This window comes from Cryptotermes secundus, unplaced genomic scaffold, assembly GCF_002891405.2.
Source record: "Cryptotermes secundus unplaced genomic scaffold, Csec_1.0 scaffold816, whole genome shotgun sequence".
Taxonomy (NCBI): domain Eukaryota; kingdom Metazoa; phylum Arthropoda; class Insecta; order Blattodea; family Kalotermitidae; genus Cryptotermes; species Cryptotermes secundus.
Genome location: NW_019724601.1, coordinates 4,175,567 through 4,195,943, shown reverse-complemented (window position 1 = coordinate 4,195,943; position 20,377 = coordinate 4,175,567). Strand labels below are relative to the sequence as shown.

Sequence of the window (20,377 nt, the reverse complement as noted above, 5' to 3'; positions counted from 1 at the left end):
AATACAATAGGCTGCATGAATGTAAGTTATGCAGTAGGTCACAAACAATGAAGGAGTATTTTGTTTCAGTCTATCCTGTCTATTTTGCAAGTGCTGATAATATTTTGATGTGGATATGTGAAGTGTAGTATACTACATAAGACAGATGGTTTACAGTTGATTATTTGTGCAAGTCATTTCTGGGAGAGGGTTTAAACATTTGCCTCAACACATTACTCAGTACCATGTAGAACTGAAAAGGAATACAAGAAAAGCTGTGGAAGTTAAGAGTATGGAAGCTTATATAAAAAAATTATGAGATTTTGCAGTGAATTCTCAGAGCACTGCTACATTAATCCACTCGGTAATGGAAACAGAACCCACTTCTGAAACATTGTGGTTTATATATTAAAAATTAGCATGGATAAATAGAAAGCCCTAAACAGTAGGGAACATGTACAGTATTCACTCGTGCAATTCTTGCCATCACATAATACACGTACCCTGATTTTTCACTGTGAAATAATAACAACAAAAAATCCTCAAATATTTCACATGTTTATTTTTAGTCTGAAGCCAATTCACGATATTCCATTCGTATATCAATAACACACATATAGCCGAAGGCATCAGGTTGCTCTGTAAGTACAGTAGCACGGGAATGTCTGTCCATATAGCTGCTGTGTACTCAGTATTCATGTTTGGTTCTGGCTACTGTTGGCTAGGCACAACATCAAAGTGACTTGTGTGAAAGTGATAGCTTGTGATATGAATAAAGTGAAACACTCAAGCCGTACAGTTGATGTCAAATTAAATGTAACAGAATACCTACTTAAACACAGCAACAGAGTAGCCGGTCATGAATTTACTGCCTCATAATTCAGTGTGCTACTGGCAGGAAGCAGAGAGTTCCTGTTTTACAACTACCAATAAATCCAGGAAAGCATGTTGAGGGCTAAGAGGTGGAAAATTCCCGAAATAAGAAGAGATACTTGAATATGTTAGGTGATGCTGGTGTTGGGTATGAAAAGTATCTGGAAACATATGAGATAGCAACAAGGCAGGGCACCAGCCATTAACAATTAGAAGTGAGCGGGGGCTGGATATACTGTTTTATGAAGACAAAAAGACTGTCACTTAGAAAACGAACATCACTATGCCAATGAATGTAAAAAGATTCTGACGAGATTATGTTTCACACATTTGTAATTCAACTGAGAAGAAACAATAGCTACTTGTTATCACAAATGGGCAATATGGATGAAACTCCTTTGTATTTTGGTATGCTGACAAACATGACAATTGAAGAGCAAGGGGAAAAGTGTGCAATTATCTGCATAAATGGATGTGAAAAGCAGTTGCTGCTGTATGTGATATTTAAAAGGAAGATAGTGCCAAAAACGAAGTTAGTGAAAGGTGTTCATATGCATGTAGAGGGAAATGGTTTGACAGGGTCTGCCTAGTTTGGGGTAAACACCCTGGTGCATTGCTTTGGACACCATCTATACTTGTGTGGTGCAGTATTTGCAGGCATTTTGGGGATGACACGAAGAGAATCCTCATGGAGATGAACACTGATCTGACAGTCATTTCTGTGGGGTTAACGTCAGTTTTGATCAAGCCAACCTGGGCCTACTTTTGGAAGGTCAGGCTCTGCCTGTCACAAGCCAGGACAAACTGGAGAGTGATACAGCAGTAATACCTCTTTATAAAAAGAATGAACCTGGGTTCAGCTGGCCCACTTTATAGCACCTTGTGAGGGTCCCTAGCCAGGGTTATGGCGAAGATGGCAGAAGAGGCACCCCATTCTCTCTGAGGGGGATAATGAAGAAGGAATTCACTGCCTTGTGGGGAAGATGGAGCTTCAAAGGTTAAGGGAGATAACCCTACCAGAAAAATAAGTCTGCCTGGAGGCTTAGATGGCAGCCCCATCACAATTGGGTGCTGTAGGCTGATGATCTAAGCACCTTAACTTATTATCATCAAAGAAACTGAAGTGAAGTTATGGCCAGATAAACAGTTGACAACCTTTGGCATGAAATGGAGGATGAGAATTTGTCTGTGGAATGTAAGAACTCTGAATGAAAGTGGTAAACTGAGATAACTTATAATGGAAATGGAAGAAGACAGGTTGCACATCCTTGGTCTTGGTGGAGTTAGATGGATTGATTTTGGAGAAGGAACCAAAATGGATTCACCCTTCTGTATTCTTGAAAAGTTGGAGTAAATTCTGAGCATAAAGAGGGTGCTGGAATACTTCTTAGTAGATATGCAAGAAAGAGCCTTATAGAGTGGACTCCTGCATCTGAGAGAATTGCGATCGCTAGGTTTAAGACTAGGATCAGAAACGTAGCAGTTATTCAATGTTATGCACCAACACAAATAACTGAACTTAATATAAAAGAGGGATTCTACCAACAGTTAAAGGGTACCTTAGAGGAAGTTCCAAAAGAGAGACATAAAATTTTGATGGGTGGTATGAACGCTAAAGTGGTTCTGAACTATGAAGGTTTGGAGCAAGTCATGGGCATACATGGTCTAGGAAAAATGAATGAAAATGGCGAAATGTTTTCAAACTTCCGTGAAAGCCATGATCTAGTAATCGGAGGGACCATATTTCCACATAAGAAGTGCTATAAAGTTACATGGGTGTCACCATACCACACTACAGTAACCAAATAGATCATATTGCAATAGACAAGAAGTTCAGAACTTCTTTGAGATGTGAGAAATAAGTGAGGAGTGGGCATTGGCAGCGATCATGACTTAGTTCTAGCTAAATTTAAACTGAGGATAATGGCAGCTGGCAAGAAATTTGAAAGTAGAAGAAAGGTGGTTTAATGTGCAAAAATTAAAATTAAAAATTAAAAAGACGAGAAAGAATGCAGAATTTTTTTTCAAGTCCTTTCTATCTTTTCTGAGGATTTTGATGATGATGTAAATTAAATGGATGAAGGTCAAAGAAGTTTATCTAGAAACTAGTTAAAAGGTCCTTGGCTATAGAGATCAGAGGCAGAAGGAATGGATGTCTGATGAAACTCAGAACAAAATAAAATCGGATAGAAATTAATTACTAAATAATTAATAACAGTAAAACATGATAGCAGAAAGCAATAGCCCAAGCACAATATACAGAAGCAAATGTTCAGGTGAAGAGGAGTGTGAGAAGAGATAAAAGTCAGTGGGCAGATGAACTATCACATAAAGCAGAATAGGTAGAGGAAAGAGAGAGAGGAGAAGACTTAAAAGAACTCTACAATATAACCAGAAAGCTATCCAGGAAAGGATTTAACAGAAATAAACCAGTTAGAAACAATATGGGAGGTCATATCAACACATGAAGAACAACTCAAGAGTTGGAACAAATATTTCTCAGAACAATGAACAGGATGTTCCATATGAAGAATCACCAAGGAAGATAATAAAATCAGATCCAAAATCGACATACAACCCCTAACACGTAATGAAGTTGAAACTGCACTAAAACAAATTAAAGGAGGAAAAGCACCAGGAACAGATAATATACCATCAGATGTTCTGAAGACAGATATGGATACTAACACTAATGTATTACTACCTCCACTAGAGGAAATATGGAATGAAGAAAAAGTCCCAGAGTGGATAGAAGGGTTGAGTGGGGGGGGGAGATACTACCAACTGTAATAACTGGAGAGTAATTACTCTGTTAAGACACCAAGCAACATATTATCAAGAGTAATACTGAACAGAGTGAAAGATGTTGTAGAGGTACATCTTAGGAAGTAGCAGGCAGGCTTTTGGAAACACCGAAGTTGTGTAGATCTCATTAACACCTTGAGAATCATTTTTGAGCAGAGTGCCAAATGGCAAACAACTTTGTACATGACTTTCATTGATTTTGAGAAAGCTTTTGATGTACTTAATAGAAGAGTCATGTGGAAAACTCTAACAGAGTATTGTATCCACCAAAGATCTTGAATCTCATTAAAAACATGTTATGTGGGATTTAGATGTAAAGTGCTTCATGAAGGAAAACTTACTGGATACTTTATAATTAATACTGGTGCAAGACAAGGTTGTATCCTGTCTCCAATTATATTCCTGTTGGTTCTCTAAAGAATAATGAGGAAAACTCTGGGCAGAAGGGAAACAGCAATTGAGTGGAGCATGAGAGACAGACTTGAAAATTTAGAATTTGCTGATGATATATGTCTTCTGGCTCAAAGGCTTACAGATATGAAGAAGAAACTGAAACAATTACAAGGAGAGGCAGAGTTAGCTGGGTTGAATATGAACGGTAAGAAGACCAAAGAGAGGACAGTACATGTTACTACTGCCACAGAAAAGCTAAGCATCAGTGGAAAGAAAACAGTGGACCCTTTCACTTACTTGGGGAGTATTGTGACAAGCGATGGTGGTAGTTAAGATGTTAGAAAGTGAATTACAAAGGCAAATGGAGCTTTTATTCAGCTATTATCCTACATGGAAAAGTAAGATATATAAAAAAAAAAGAGAGAGAATAACCGCCCCCTCTATATGCAGCACTAACATAAAGTCAGTACTCTTTCATGCATGTGCAACATGGAAAGTCACCCAATAAATTAGCAAAAGAATGCAAGTCTTCGTGAACTGCTGCTTATGCTGCATCTTGAACCTATGGTGGCCAGATATCCCGTCTAATAAAGGTCTGGGGAAAATTAGAGAACAGGAGCCAATTACTGCTCAAATTAGAAAAAGGAAATGGCGTTGGATTGGACACACCTTAAGAAAACCAGAAGGAACAATGGAGAAAGCAGCATTAGATTGGAATTCACAGGGAGCACGAAAATGTGGGAGACCAAGGAAGACATGTAGAAGATCTGCAGAAGAGGAAATAAGTAAAAAAGAAAAGACGTGGAGAGGGGTGAAGAGCTTGGCAAATGACTGAACAAAATGGAAAAACTTCACATCAGCCTTTTGCTCCATCACAATGATGTGATGATAACATCAGTCTTACAGCCTCTTGAAGTGTCAGTTAACATGAGCCATGTATTCAGGCCAGTGTCATACTTGTCTCCCCCCACACAAGACATCTAAGTTCTGACACATTTCCTATATTATGTCCCACTCTATCTGTCATGTCACTTTCTTCCACTTTCATGTTCTAGAATAAAGAACTACCTGGGTGTTGACTTAACTAGTTTCTCTCTCATATGCTTACCTTTGACTGGTAAAGTTGGACAATAATTGTGTTTCAGTCTAGTCTATTTCTAAATTGTGTTCGGACTCTTTGCTAGGCCAATGAGGGCAAGGGAGTTCTTGTTGCAACAGTAACGTAAGTTTGTTTTGGGATGTTGTGACAATTTCTTTTTCAGGTTCATTTATAATTTTCTCTGGCCCAGTTTATTTTTTTCTTTTTACATTCATAAAAAAGTAGAGTAGCATAATATTACAATTTGTGTTTTGTTACTGTTGCACATAATATCTTGGGTCTGTGTTATACACATGCATGAGTGATTATGTATGTTGTTCGGTTTGCATTTAGACTGACGAAGAGGCCTGGCTTGCCATGTCTTGCAAAGAAGCATATTTTGAATAACTGGTGATACTGTTCAGAGTAGCTCTGTTTCACCATTATTTCCTTTGACTATTCTCAGCTTTGTGTAACAAATTTGTTGTGTCTCTAGTTGTTATTAAATATTTGTTGTTTTGTACTCCATCTTTCTTACTGAAGGTTATGTGGACATTTATCATGCCCCATAGTTCGAAAAGGGTTAGGTTTATTCTAAATCTGAACCCTCTATGCCCTGCTTAAAATTAGACACCCATTCCACCCAGGAAGGTTTGTAAACTCAATATGTGAACCAGGAAGATTACTGCTACTGTCCTCCACAGAGTGAAGAGTAGAAGACAGGAGGTGCTGAACAAGCCATGTTGGACAATGTTACAAAACTGTACACAGAATGGTTGACAGAAGGATATGACTTGACACCAAAAGGGATGATAAGAAGACTGTCCAATGAAATGATGTGTGACCAGATAGTACAAACATAGAACATAATGTCAATGAAAATAATTATGAAGAGCTTCTCAAAATTGGGATTACAAATACTCTTAACAGAAATGAGGACATGCTGGAGGTTGCAGACAGTAGTGAATTGGTACCAGAGAGCAGATCCAAGCATGACAATACATAAAACAACTGTTATGAAAATACTGTGCATTATTCTTGGTAGCAGGTAATTACACGAGTAAATATGGAATCTAAACTGCAATAAGCATACATAACCAAAACATATGGCATCATTAGTTAAAGCTATAACAGGACTAGTGTTGTCCTATACAGATATGACTTGGACAAGGAGAGAATTTTCCATTTTGTATATTAAACATTGCCAAAGATCAGATGAGTGAAAACAATAAGGATATTTAAACTGTGAAAACATAATGTTAGTAACATTACTATGCCTCTAGATATGAGGCCAGTTACATTTCTGACTACAAGAAGGCAGACTCATTCCATGAGGTCTCTTTAAGTTTAGTTGAGTTTAATTCTGGCTTTTAATTAAATGATTTAACACAGCTACTTAACTTCCTCTGTGAACAGCCAAGCACTGCATGTAGAAATCTGTCTCACCATTCTGCTGGTGGACATAGCAACCTTGGGCTATGCCAAACAGATTTAATTACTCTGACATTTTAATACTGTTTTTCCATAAAGATGGAAAGGAACAACTGTGCATTAGACTGTGAGCTATTCAAGACAATGTTAAAAACAGCATCTCAAACACAAGGCAGACAGGTCCATTTAACCTGCTCTGTTAACAAAGGTTAAAAATTAATTAAAACAAGCCACATGTTAAGTTGGAAAATTATATTTTTCCTAGCAGTAAAGTGCCATAATCCTTTCAGGACCACTCATATAACCACAAGTCCTCTATTAAGACTATTAACATACTTGTATAATTTTAAATTTTGGACACGCAGCCACAAAATTAATACATGTATAAAAATGTCCATTTGTATGCTATAATAAATAGTCAGTTCTCATGGAATCAAATTACTATGGTGACAAGAAATAAACCTTCTGATACTGCTGAACTCTTCAAGATATAGCAGAAGGTTTCAGTTTTTGAATCCATACATCACAAAAATGTATACAAACACCACCAGCTTTAACCCAGGCTTCATCAATCCCGATAGAATACGTAACACAAAGAGATTCTGAAGAGTACCATCTTCTGGAGTGTGGCCCTGTGCAATCTGGCTGATAGTTATCAACATTTCAGAGGAACAAATGCCTCCATATGCAGGGTAGAAGAGTTTGCCAAGCATGGAGAAACAGTACAGATACAAGGAGAGAGGAGTGGTGCCTGAGTCGGTCAAGGAGAACAGTTCTTAGAGCCCTGGTCCCAGTCTTCCTCTTTCCTGTGTCCATACTATTTTTCCATGCTTCACTTAGTCTTCTACCATGAAGATATAGGTAACAGGGTCTTCCAAATCACTGATGCTAAATGTTGATGGATATCTACCAGACTACATCACATCACATCCCAGAAAGCAATAGCATTCAAAGTCACTGCTTGAAATCTCACAGAGATTTTTACTGCCTTCATGACTCGATGACATTAATAAACAAATAGCTATGTCATGAGCAATGTCTCCAACTACTTTTTAAATTACAGTCTGCAGTTATGGGATCTGACAAATGGCCTTACAAATCAAACACAGTACAATGATCTGTACCACAATGTTCAGTGCATAATAATACCACATCTTGTTTAACACGCAAAATTAAGCCAAATCAGAATGAAACTGATGAACCAATTGCATCTGCGATGATGTTGGTTGATGACAGGTGGCAGTTTCTGCTGTGTTATGTCTTTAAACACATTGTCTGTGGCCCAGATACATAACAGCTTCTTGCATTACCTGGCAAATGAACAAGATCACATCAGTGAACAACCGATGCTATATAGTCTTGAAGCTGACAGTGTCGTCAGATAACCAACTTAAAAGAACAGTGAACAAACACAATGTATGCTATCATTCTATACAGAATATTTATATTTAGTCATAAATATGTATGTCACTTTAAATGGGTGTCAAATTTCATACTTTGCTTTAAAGGGAACATAAATTAAATGCATTTGACAGGAATGAAGAAAATCATATACAGAAGGAGCTCCATAAATCTGTACTTCCCACCTAACATCACTACAGTAAATGACAAGGGATAAATTAGTTAAATCAAATCTGAGTTGGAACACTCACTATTTGACTAAGGTTCTCTGACATTTTCTTCAGTACATCCATGCAAACAGTAAAATTCATTCTATGTGATACTGACATTATTTGTAATACCAATTTTTCTTGTTGTGTTGACAGATACATTAAATAACCATACAGTTGTGACACACAGAGAGATGCACACTGTAAAAATAACTCATGTAAATGCCAGTATCTATAATTAGGCCATGACCACACCCTCTATTATCCTTTCAAATTCATTATTCTCTATAATCCCACAATTCAACACTATAGAGTCTGAGATACTGACAACAGCATTAAATAAATTACAAAAAACACACGATAAATTAGGTTAAACAGGTAGCATGCATGGGGAAACAAGAAATGAATTGAAAATTGTTTGAGAAAATGCGTAACTAATATGCCTACAACGATGCAGCAAGCAAAGACAGTAAATTTCCCAGCATTTTATGGAACCTGAAGGTTCATTACCGTGTTTACAAGAGCCCTCCACTGGTCCCTATCCTGAGCCAGATCAATCCAATCCATCCCATCCCATCCTATCTCTCTAAGATCCATTTTAATAATGTCCACCCACCTACGCCTTGGTCTTCCCAGTGGTCTCCTTCCTTCTGGCTTTGCCACCAATATCCTATATGAATTCCTCATCTCCGCCCTTCGTGCTACATGCCCTGCCAACCTCATCCTCCTTGAATTTATCATTCTAATTATACTTGGAGAAGAGAACAAGTTACGAAGCTCCTCATTATGCAGTTTTCTCCAACCTCCTGTCACTTCATCTCTCTTCAGTCCAAATATTCTCAACACCCTGTTCTCAAATACCCTCAGTCTATGTTCCTCCCTTAATGTCAGAGACCAAGTTTCACACCCATACAGAACCACAGGCAAAATAATAGTTTTGTATATTCTAATTTTTATGTTTTTGGACAGCAGATGAGAAAACAAAGGTTCTGGACTGAATGGTAACAAGCATTACCCGAGTTCAATCTCCTCTTAATTTCCTCCTGAATCAGGTTTTGATTTATGATCATCGTTCCCAAATATCTGAACTGTGCCACATTTTCAAAATATCTGTTTCCTATCGTTATGTCATGATTTTGCCCGGCATTTTGGTGATGAAACAGCAACATATACAGTAAAACTTGGTTATAGCAACATCGGTTTCTGCGACACCTTGTCTATTGCGTCAAATATTCAATGGTACGAACTAATTCCTCATAAAGCAACTGTTTTTATACCTTGCTTAGTACGACATGCACAAATGCATCAACCTCGTATGTAACGTCATTTTCATTCCTGAATTTCTCTGATATCGTGGGAAAGTTCGATGTGTCTGCCCACCCTCACTTTCTCTACTTGCTGACGTGACTCTCCTGGATGAATATGACCGCGGGCTGCAAGAGGAGCATGGATTTTATGCGAAAACAAGGGTGTGGGGTGGGACTGCGTGAATAGTGCAAGAGGACGCGGCAGGTTGTTAACTGCATTCCTTTCCTAGAATCTCGTCTAACAGGACCTCACATTGTCTACTTACCCTATAGTGTTCCTGCCTAAACCCAGAGAAGTGCAGTAGCGAAAACATGGCAATGAAAAGGAAAGTTTTAAGCATTGAAGAGAAAGTTAAAGTGATTCGTGAAATAGAAAATGGAAGGAAAAAAGCTGATGTATGCTGTGAATTTGGTTTGGTGAATTCTACAGTACGAACGANATGTCTTTGATATTACACATTTGGGCAATTCCACGTTAATGTTACATTAGTCTGTACTTAACTACGTATTTCACTAAAAAATGCAACATTTTAACTCGGTTTTTGGTAGATATTTACGTGACTAACATAAGGCTACTGTGGAAGTGCCCATTTCGGTTACAACGACATTCGTTTATAACGACACTATTTTTAGGTCCCTTTGATGACGTTATAACCAAGTTCTACTGTACTTAGTTTTCTCTGTATTTACTTCTAGCCCAACCTCCTTACTTGCATCAATTAAAGTTTATGTGTTTTTCTTTATGGTATCTATGTTATCACCCAGTAGATTCAAATCATCAGCATTGACCAACAGCTGATGTGTCCTGTTTAATTTCAGTCCCATCTGGCTTTCCTGGACCTTCCTAATGGCATATTCTAAAGCAAAATTGAAAAGGAGTGGCGATAAAGCATCTCCTTGTCTTAGACCAGGGGTCTCCAAACTTTTCAAAACGCGGGCCACATTAGGTAATTCAGCACTTTCAACGAGCCGGATAAAATGAGAAAATAATAACTCTAGGTTATGAGTTTTATTGAAAGCACAGAATTTCATAAACTAAATACAAAGTATGTGAGAATAAATTATCATATATTAATGACAACAGACAGTAGCAGCAAATGCTCATATTTTCATCACAAATTATAATAAAACAATTAATGTGAATGATGGAACTCCTTTTGCATTCTTAAAATCTGATTAAATTTAGGTTCAAATTTTGAAACGCTAATCACAAGTAGCGACTTTAAATGTTCATCGGATAAATTTGCCCTGTATTTCGACTTGATCTACTTCATCTGGGAAAAAGTTTGTTCACAAAGATATGTCGTCCCAAAAATGGAGATAAATTTGCAAGCAAATTTCTTTAAATTTGGAAATTGCTCAGAGTTCAGAAATTTATAAAATTCGATCAAATTTCCTTCCTTGTATTTTGGTAGCATTGCTAGCCTATTTTGATTGCGATGTAGAGTTGTTCGTCTGGCTTGGTCTGTTATCCTTCTCTTGATTTTATGTCTTTAATATGATAATTTTCTTGAAGTTCAGTAATTTCCATTTGAATTTGACCTGGGACATCTGCAGCATCACAGTCAAACGGATTTTGAAACAATCTAATTTCCTGAGAACTGGCATCCAAATCAGCAACTTGCTTCCAAAATTTTTCTTTCAAATCTAAAATTGTGAATAATATTAACATAATATGGAATATCAATATATTTTAAACACAATCTTAATTAATGAATTTGAAGTCTATGAACAAGTATTTTCTTTACCAGTACTCATTGGAAAATTAGTTCAATTGGCGCATTTGTGCACAATTCTTTCGCGGGCCGGATGTGGCCCGCGGGCTGTAGTTTGGAGACCTTTGTCTTAGACCATTCTGGATAGGAAATTTATCAGACGAATGTTTACCTATACGGATTTTACTGTAAGTTTCGTTTAACCACATTTTAATCAGCTTAACTAGTTTCATGGGTATCCAAAACTCTTATCAGAATACTGTACAATACTTCCCTCCAATCTGAATCATAGGTTTTCTTGAAATCTATGAATAGCTGTAGTACTGTCTTATTGTACTCCCATTTTTTCTCCAATATCTGACGAATGCAAAAGATGTGATCTGTAGTTGATCTGTTACATCAAAACCCACACTGTTGATCCCCAATAATTTCATCTATGTATGGACTTAACCTTGAGAGAAGAATATTGGATACAATTTTGTATGAAGTTGATAGTAGTGAGACCCCCCTATAATTACTACAGTCAGTTTTATCACCCTTCTTGTGAACTGGTACAATAATAGATTCCTTCCACTGATCAGGCAAATTTTCCTTATGCCAAATAGATGTAATTAGCTTATGGATCTTAGAACATAATATTTAGCCTCCTGCTTGAGAAAGTTCTGCCGGAATTTTATCACTACCTGGCGATTTATAACTTTTCAATTTTGCAATAGCACTTTCAACCTCAAAAGGGCTGGGATCAGGTACTAACAGCTCAGCTGTAGTTCTTCCATCTACTCAAAATGTTGTGGGAATCTGCAAGCAGATCACCATTCTCATCCTTCGCTAAGTTACTTCTAGGCCGTGCCATAGCTCAAGCGGTTAGTTGCTGGCTTCCCACCACGGCAGCCCAGATTTGATCCTGGGTCTGGTCAAGTGGGATTTGTGGTGGACAAAGTGGCGCTGGGGCAAGTTTTCTGTGAGTACTTCGGTTTCCCTTGCCAATCTTCATTCCACCAATTGCTCCACAATCATCTTCACCTATCATCTGGGGCTGGTACAATAGGCCAGAAGTGGCTGCAGTACAAGGGACTTAGTCCCGCTGCACTAGCAATAAAAAAAATTACTTCTAGGTTTGTAATCCCTCTTAAAGTCATTTATTTCTCTATACAGGTCTCTAATATTCTTGTTCTTGCTGTTCATTGCAAGCTCATCAATTTTATATTTCAGATATTCCTCCTTTTTATTCCTGAAATGCCTGCTGGTTTCACATCTTATATTTTTCAGATTATCCCTATTTATTTCATTTGGATACTGTAACCATTGCAGTTTGGCTTATGTCACATGGATCAGTACTGCAAATGATGGGACTCAGTCTATTCTCAGTCTCGATTGTCTTGAGGATGGGACTGACAATTTTGTATTTTGGCCACCACAAAACACAGTCATCACCTACAGGGCTATTTACATACTAACAGATAACCCAAGTAACACCAAAACTTTCCACCATGTTGGAACTGGTAACTTAGAAATTTATCTGTAAAAATAAAACCCAAGGCCTAAAACTAGAAGGTTCTTAGAAATTTATTTTAAAAACAAAACCATAGGCCTAACCATGTATACTTGTTATTGGAGGCAAATTCTAAGGTTGGGCTTTAGGCTTTCCTCTTACAAATAACCTTGTAAGGCTGACAGCACTAACACATTAGAAAATATGGTGGTTGTATCACCCGTTAATGTATTAGTACATCTACAAGGACTAACTCAGACCCATGGCTCGGATTACTAACAACCAACTTGACACAATTTTTATTTGAAATAAACATAACAGCAAGGGACAATTCCTGATGTAAAACAAACATCATATCTAGAAATTGTAGGGCACTCAACATATGGCAATAGTGTCTGTGAAAAAACATCACTACCATAAAAATTAGTGAATTCTGTTTTTATTTACAATCATTAGGCTTATCACAAACCACATTAATGTAATCTAACTTGTAACTATGTAGGATTTCAGGTTCTCATCATGGTGTTTAGGATGAGTTCGATCTTCTAGGATATATCAACATGTTGTTGGTAAGATATATTCCTCAAAAATGTTGGTTGACTTTCATCAGACCATACAGCACTGTATCATAGAAGACAAACTATTCATAACTTGTGACTAAACTTCAACTTTCAAAAGAAATCTAAAACTACCAAGTTTACTACACACATCTGTGTAATTATGATAAAACCCTGAAATAAAAAATGGGAGATGCAATTTGGTTCTGATACCCTGTGTCTCGTGATTTACTCTAAAATGATTTTCATCTAACAGAAATATGATAGCACATATCAAAAGTGAAAATATATAACAAATTTCTTCACATTACAATGAACAGAAATCAACACATAAAAAATAAGTGATCCACATATGTTATGTCATGTGCCAAAAATATGACAATTTTGAATATCCAAATTTCACATTTTCTGAAATTCTGTTGCTAGTAATCAATAACACAGCGAAGTGTAGAATGGCAAACTGAAATTTGGCTTCAAAAATTCCAAATTACTAATATGATTAACTTTCATTAACATATACGGAAGTGCAGAAAGCCCAACTGATTTTTTTTTTGGCAATTCCAAATTCCACATATGACTTCACTGTTAAGTTGGATTTGAGAAATTACTGCACTTACATACAGAGTTACTTGGATGATCAGATTAGCTCTCTGTTGGTTGTTCAGACTGATCCATTGGCTCATCAATATCTGCGCTGACCAACTGACTACTAACATTACTGTCATCAACCTCCATTGCCTCATCCTGCTGACACACCACCACATTCTCATCTGTAGTCTGTTCTGTTCTCCCATTCTCTGTGACTTCTTGATAAGGAACTGCTTCTGCCAATGGACTGGAACCAGCAATCTCTTCTAGTTGGCTGGTTTCGTTTGAATCTGTGGATATTACATCATTTGGATTATGCTGTTCTGGATTACTGTCGTTCAGTTCTGCAGTGCCAGCCTTTGTAGCTGAATTCACATCTGTGTCTACACCCTTTGCACATATCTCGTCAAGAGGAATCTCTGTGCTTGTAGAATCGGTTGTACAAGCAGTTTCTGCTGCCAAAGTAGCAGGTTCAGAAATCACAGTCTCTGCCATTACATTACCAGCCACTGTTTCACTGTTGGGATCCACTGATGCTGGTACTGTTTCAATATTAGAACCACTTTCAGATAAATCTTCAGCAGGTGAAGAACTGTCTATAGACTCCTGCTCTAAAGGTGTACTTGTTATCTCTGTCTCTTCAGGAAGGCTTCCACCAGTTTCCTCATTTGCTTGTTCTGGAGTCTCATCTTTCACTGCAGAATTTTCAGCAGTTAAGTCTGATTCAGATCTATGGCAATCATCTTTCAGATCACCATTTTCATCTGTTTCACTTAAATTCTCCTTGTTACTTGATAAACAAGCATCTATTCCAGGATGTGAGTCTCCGGGAACAACATCAGAAACAGTGTCCACTTCACTTGCTGAGGCAACTGGTAATTCTGCAGATTCATGGCCACTTTCCCCACTCCCTGTACTGCTGATTTCAAAACATTCTGAACTTTCTTTGGATCTGTCCTCCCCTTCCCCACTATTACCATTATAATTCAAAGTCCCATCTTCTTCACTGTGTACTAAAACCTCAGACTGTTCCTTTTCCCAGACATTGGAATTTGATGCTTCCATGTGATCACCTTGCTCTTCCATATCAATTTCCTCCATTCCCGCACATTCTACGGGGACATTTTCATTTTCAGTAACATTAACTTCATTCTCATCTGAATGCATTAGATTTACACCTTCACTGCTCACTGTTTCAATGGCTTCACCTAATTCGATGCCTCGTCCATCCATAACCCCATTCATCAATAATTCATGTTGACCATTATCAGGACGCCTTATATTCCCCGGCTCTCTTGTACTAACGACTAAAATATTTTTTTCAATTGCCCTCATAAATTTATCAGCCCTACTGTACTCCTTCCTTGGGGTAGTTAATAATTCACACAGTCTTTGCACTGTGAATGGAGCACTAGGGAAAGAATCAAGACGTTCCAACAAACTGTTCTTCATAGTTTCATAATTGAAAGGGTCAACATTCGGACAAGGTGGCAAGTCTATTGTTGGGCTGGTTTCATAGAAATCTGTAATAACATTCAAAAGTTTCTCTCTAAACAGGCATTTCACTATTGACCACTGATACACTGGGTCGCCTGTCTTAGCTACATACGACAAATAATCTTCTAATTCTCTGGGTATATCTTTTGGCTTCAGTTTTGCAAATTCATCTAACGACTGCAACACTTCTTCGAGATTTTCCATTTCTTCACTTGCTTCTACAAATAAAATTTTGGCAACACTCACACGATTACAACTGCCAGACGCACTCCACCTCCACTACCATATCACATAATATTGTCGTACACAATTGCCAATGGTTTCAAACGAACAATTAACAACGCATTCTATAGTATTTTTGTACAGTCTCGCAGGAAATTAACGAATTATTGTAATAAACAGGGTACTTGTTAATACTTAATGAACTGTCGATTGAAGAAAACTGTATAGATCTATATATTAATAAATCCAATGGTCCAAACTTCACTAAATAATTGGACCGGCATGATGGTAGTGGCAGCACTGCTGGATCAAAGAGCACTGAAATGAAATAAATAATACTTGGATAAGAGATAAATTATACGTACGGAGAAAGTTCACTTAGAAATTCTTACCACACAGTGGGTTTATTTTACTTATCTTTGATTCTGAATGTTATGGTCTCACACTGGGTTCATGGTGCTTGCGCATGGAGGACGTGACGAAACACTTGGGCGCAGTGTACGGATTACACAATGCGTTGTGCCTTGGTTTTAATGTTATTTGGGTCGTTGTAAACATATACACAAAAAAGAGCTCTAATTTATATTAACATTAATATTATTTTCCATTTCAGGATTCTTATTATTACGCTGTAAAATCATATTGGCTGTGTAGGTTCAAATTTTCATGCTAACGAAAATTTTGTAGTATCTGACATTCTTAGAGAGGTAGTTGTGAACTGTACCTTCTGGGGACATAACGCCGTGTAGTCTGTTGAAAGTTAACTGATATTTCGGTGTAACATGTCTCCAGATTTGAAGAATACGCCAAGCAAGGAACCGCCATCAAGCTCGCTACATGACATTCCATCCCAAACGATAAAACCATTCCTAATGGAGATTATTTTTCCCCAGTAACAATATAGCACAATTGATTTGGAATCTGATGCACATATAATTTTTGTCATAAAAATTGATTGTCAGTCTGTAGAAGGGATGCAATTACAACAGTTAGAAATCAGCTTGCATGGGAGATGATTTTAGGTGCACTGCCATTGTTTTAAAGTTGACAACCAGACTGATGGTACTATAAAATAATACTACAAATTTGTTTGAAGTTAAGGTACATGGACAAGTGCCCTGTTACAATAAACACCAAGTGATTCTATTCTTTGCGAATTCTTACCTGTTCTAAGAATGCAGACAGCTACTGTATACCTTATATGTGCACTCAAAATCAAATTAAGTGTAGTTTATATTCATGCTATTGCACTTGGTTTAAGACCTAACATTTCAGGTTTTCACAGAGGTGGAGGCGCATGTAATTACCTTTTGGACTTTGACACCACCTATTCTGGAAGGCCATAGGGTTTTATCATCCAGAAGACCACTAGATCCTATTACATTGGATTTAAATTGTAGTTGTAAGGATTTAACCTTTTTGTTTAAATTTTTGTCCTTCGTATTCATACATTCATATAATTTTCAGTTAATATTATGTTTAGTGTGACTCCAAACACTCCATTCATTAACATTTACTGGGTGTAAGCAAGCAATGGTGCTGGGAAGTGGAGGAGGACCAAATCAGGCATCCCTGCCCCCAGTATTTGGAAGAAACAGAAAGGAAATATGCTAAATATTAAAATTACTCTGTAAAGAAAAGATTATTCTATCCTGAATACTGTAAAGTGATCAACAAAAACAGTTGTAAATGGTGTACAGGTTAAGTTTATAAGCAAGGTTTGTGGCACAGACATAATAAATAGAATCTTAATCGATCAGAATACATAACATGACAAACAAAAAACAAAATTACTACTAGAAACAGTCTTAAACCAGAATTATTTTCAACATAATAGTCAACAACGCAAACAATTTGATTGCCTAGCTACGGGAGCACAACTCCATGAATTCTATGAGAAATATACTCCCAATACCCAGAACATAAGTATATTACCAACATATCATATATTTTAGATACATCAGTGACATTCTGATTATTTACAATACAGATTTCACAAAAATTTACACCCAAAGTGATTTCACTGATCTGCATCCAAACCTGATTTATTCAGGAAAATGAAAATAATAATATTAAGTACACAGATGTAACCGTCACCAACAATTCAGAGCAATCATAAGTATATATATATACGTGGCAGAGTCATTAAGTTCATGGAATGTTGTTTTATTGCATCATATTACAAGGTATTCACATACACTTATGCAGATCCACATCAGCCCTCAAAATTGTTGCCTTGGCCGCTATGCAAGCCTGCCAACATTGATATGCTGTCAAAAACATTGCTGAAACATATTGGCAGTAATTTCCCGTACAATGCTTTGCGACCATTCCACGAATTTATTGACTGTGGTAGTATATATATCAGAAAAACAACTTTACAGGCCTAGTTATCACCAATGGATCCGACCATGCATAAACCTGTCTAATTAACATGCTGGATAAATATCCTATTTCCATGGAAAAATTCCAAGGAATTAATCACTATAAAGAAATACTGAAGAACAAACAGTAATCCCCCCCCAAGACCTAACAATAACATGCCAAAGGCATAGCAAAAGAGAAAATAAAATCTTCAATCAAACAAAAACAAGAACAAAAAAGGGCCAATTCACCTCTGTCACCAAAGACAGAAGTGTACCTCATGTTTTCTAGACAGTCGGCTCACAGGATGGTGGTGAGGTTGTCAGCCTTGCATACTGGCTGCCCTTGCAATGCTTATGTGTACATGTTGTCATATTTGATCATTTTAATGCCTGATTTTGTATAGCTCTATATACGAACAGGTAATTTAATATTTAATTCTATCACACTTACAAGACAGATCCAACATAAAATGTTAATTAAATTAAATAACAGCTTCTACCAAATGAAGCTCTTTTAAAGTTTTTGCTATTTTTGTGTAATTTTTATGTAGATTCCACCTGGTGGTCATTTGATGACTGAAACATGCCATGGTATTGACTGTATCTGCAGAAATAAAGCTTGTGTGACTCTGTACAGTGATAATACATGTCTTATATCATGTATAATGATCCATGGACACGAAATAAATGAATGAATAAGTGCACACAAGCAAGATGCAACATTATAATACTCATTATTAAATCACAGCAGCGTCTTATCTTACGTGGTTGAATGTGTATTGTGTGCAGCAGATGGTATTATGAATATTTATGACAGTTTGGGGGTGTTAAAATACAGAAGGAAATTTCTTCATTACTTTACTTCTCACAACATTGTTTCAAAACAAAAATTGTATTTGCTGTTGCTATAAAAAGAAAATGGCTTTTTATTGAAAATATGTGTTTTTTATTAAGTGAAATGATATTTTCCTGCAATAAAAATGCTCTGGAAAGCTTTTGCATATTATTAGTAACATCACTTGCAAAAAAGAAAGTTCTGTTACACAGCACTGGTGCCCATGTTCAAAGGGTAATTTTTCTTTTGGTTACAGAATCCACAGTGTAAAGCTTTCCGCTGTTACATGGCATACTATGTTATATACAACTGTAACATAATGAGGCACATTCGTATTTTATAAGCTTGGGGTGAACACACAGCAGAGGGCACTTATATCCACTTTACCATCTGTGTGTAGGTCTCCCCCACTGAACTGGAGAGCATAGTACTACAAATACCAGGTGTTGCTGATGTGGCAGTGGTTGGCATTCCTGATGCCCTGGCTGGTGAACTTCCACGTGCGTTTGTTGTGCGTCATCCTGACGCTCAGAATCTAACTGAAGATCAAGTCCAACAATATGTAGAGCCTAAAGTTGCCAGTTACAAGAAACTAGCGGGCGGTGTGAAGTTCATTGACATTATACCTCGAAATCCAGCAGGCAAGGTGTTGAGAAATGAGCTGAAAGTGCTTGGTGAGAAATCACCCATTCAGTGATGAGTATGGCAATCATTTTGTTGACTGCCTGTGCTCTATTCAAGTTTAATTTTAAATTTGGTATCATATATCAAATTCTAGGCAAGACTGAAATTTCTTCCATACTTAAAACAATTTCTTTATGACTGAAATATTATGACCAGAAACACCAAAATACTGCATCTCAATATCACTGGCACTTTCTAATGCACTTATACATTTTGAATTTGAAAGCCAATGTGTGCATCATCTGAGGATTTAAGCAAGGGTATATTCAGGACTAGTTCAGAATTTTGCTACACACACATCATGTTCTAACATAACTTCTGCCATCTTGGATTTCCACGATTTTCTACACTATCTAATGTCACAACTAACAAAAGAAATTATTTACATAAATTTGAATGACCTGGATGTGTTACATATTTAGGTGAAACAGGAAATGGTCAAGTTAACTGTAAAACTGCAACGAAAGTGAATACTTTGGAGACAAAGGCATGAACAGAAGGATAACAGTAGAAGGATCTTCGAGGCACAGATCTCGAAGATGTGAACTAGTCTCAGGGTAAGAACCAGTGATAATGATGAAGTTCTGCAACATGTGGGAATTTCTTAAATATACGAATAATTATTGACTGCTCAGTCATGTTAAACGTATCAGACTCAAGTTGCTGTAGAGCATGAGAATTCACATTAATGCAATGGAAGAATCCTACACAAATACAAACAAATGAATTTTAAATGAAATACTATTCTGGACACATAAAGGGATTTAAAAACTGTACCTGTGACAATAAAGATATGTTTTGGAATTATTTATAATGATTTTATTTTGAATTTACTGAAGCCATAATTTGTAGCGTATGATCTTCATTTTATATACAGAGCATATTCATGTCGCTTCCCACCTCTAAACTGATGCATTTCTGTGAACCGATGTTGAGATGAGAAAA

The 20,377-nt window shown here is 37.0% G+C and overlaps 2 protein-coding genes across 2 annotated transcripts in view; one reads left to right on the top strand and one right to left on the bottom strand.

The window, feature by feature from the left end:
* Window positions 1-20,239, top strand: part of LOC111862464 (4-coumarate--CoA ligase) — a 61,304-nt gene extending 41,065 nt beyond the window's left edge. The window contains exon 8 of the mRNA XM_023847924.2: window positions 19,149-20,239. Coding sequence (XP_023703692.1) covers window positions 19,149-19,445 — 297 coding nt within the window. The 3' untranslated portion in view covers window positions 19,446-20,239. The remainder of the gene's footprint in view (window positions 1-19,148) is intronic.
* LOC111862465 (serine/threonine-protein phosphatase 4 regulatory subunit 2) lies at window positions 6,797-16,041 on the bottom strand. The gene is made up of 2 exons (XM_023847926.2): window positions 13,858-16,041; window positions 6,797-7,869 (listed from the first exon to the last, which is right to left on the bottom strand). Exon 1 carries the CDS (start codon window positions 15,527-15,529, stop codon window positions 13,883-13,885), a length of 1,647 nt encoding a protein of 548 aa, XP_023703694.1. The 5' UTR covers window positions 15,530-16,041; the 3' UTR covers window positions 6,797-7,869; window positions 13,858-13,882.
* Window positions 20,240-20,377: the final 138 nt, after the last annotated feature.

Bases quoted from the DNA above. Each gene is read 5' to 3' on its own strand.
- LOC111862465 (XM_023847926.2), bottom strand. From the start codon at position 15,529: ATGGAAAATCTCGAAGAAGTGTTGCAGTCGTTAGATGAATTTGCAAAA.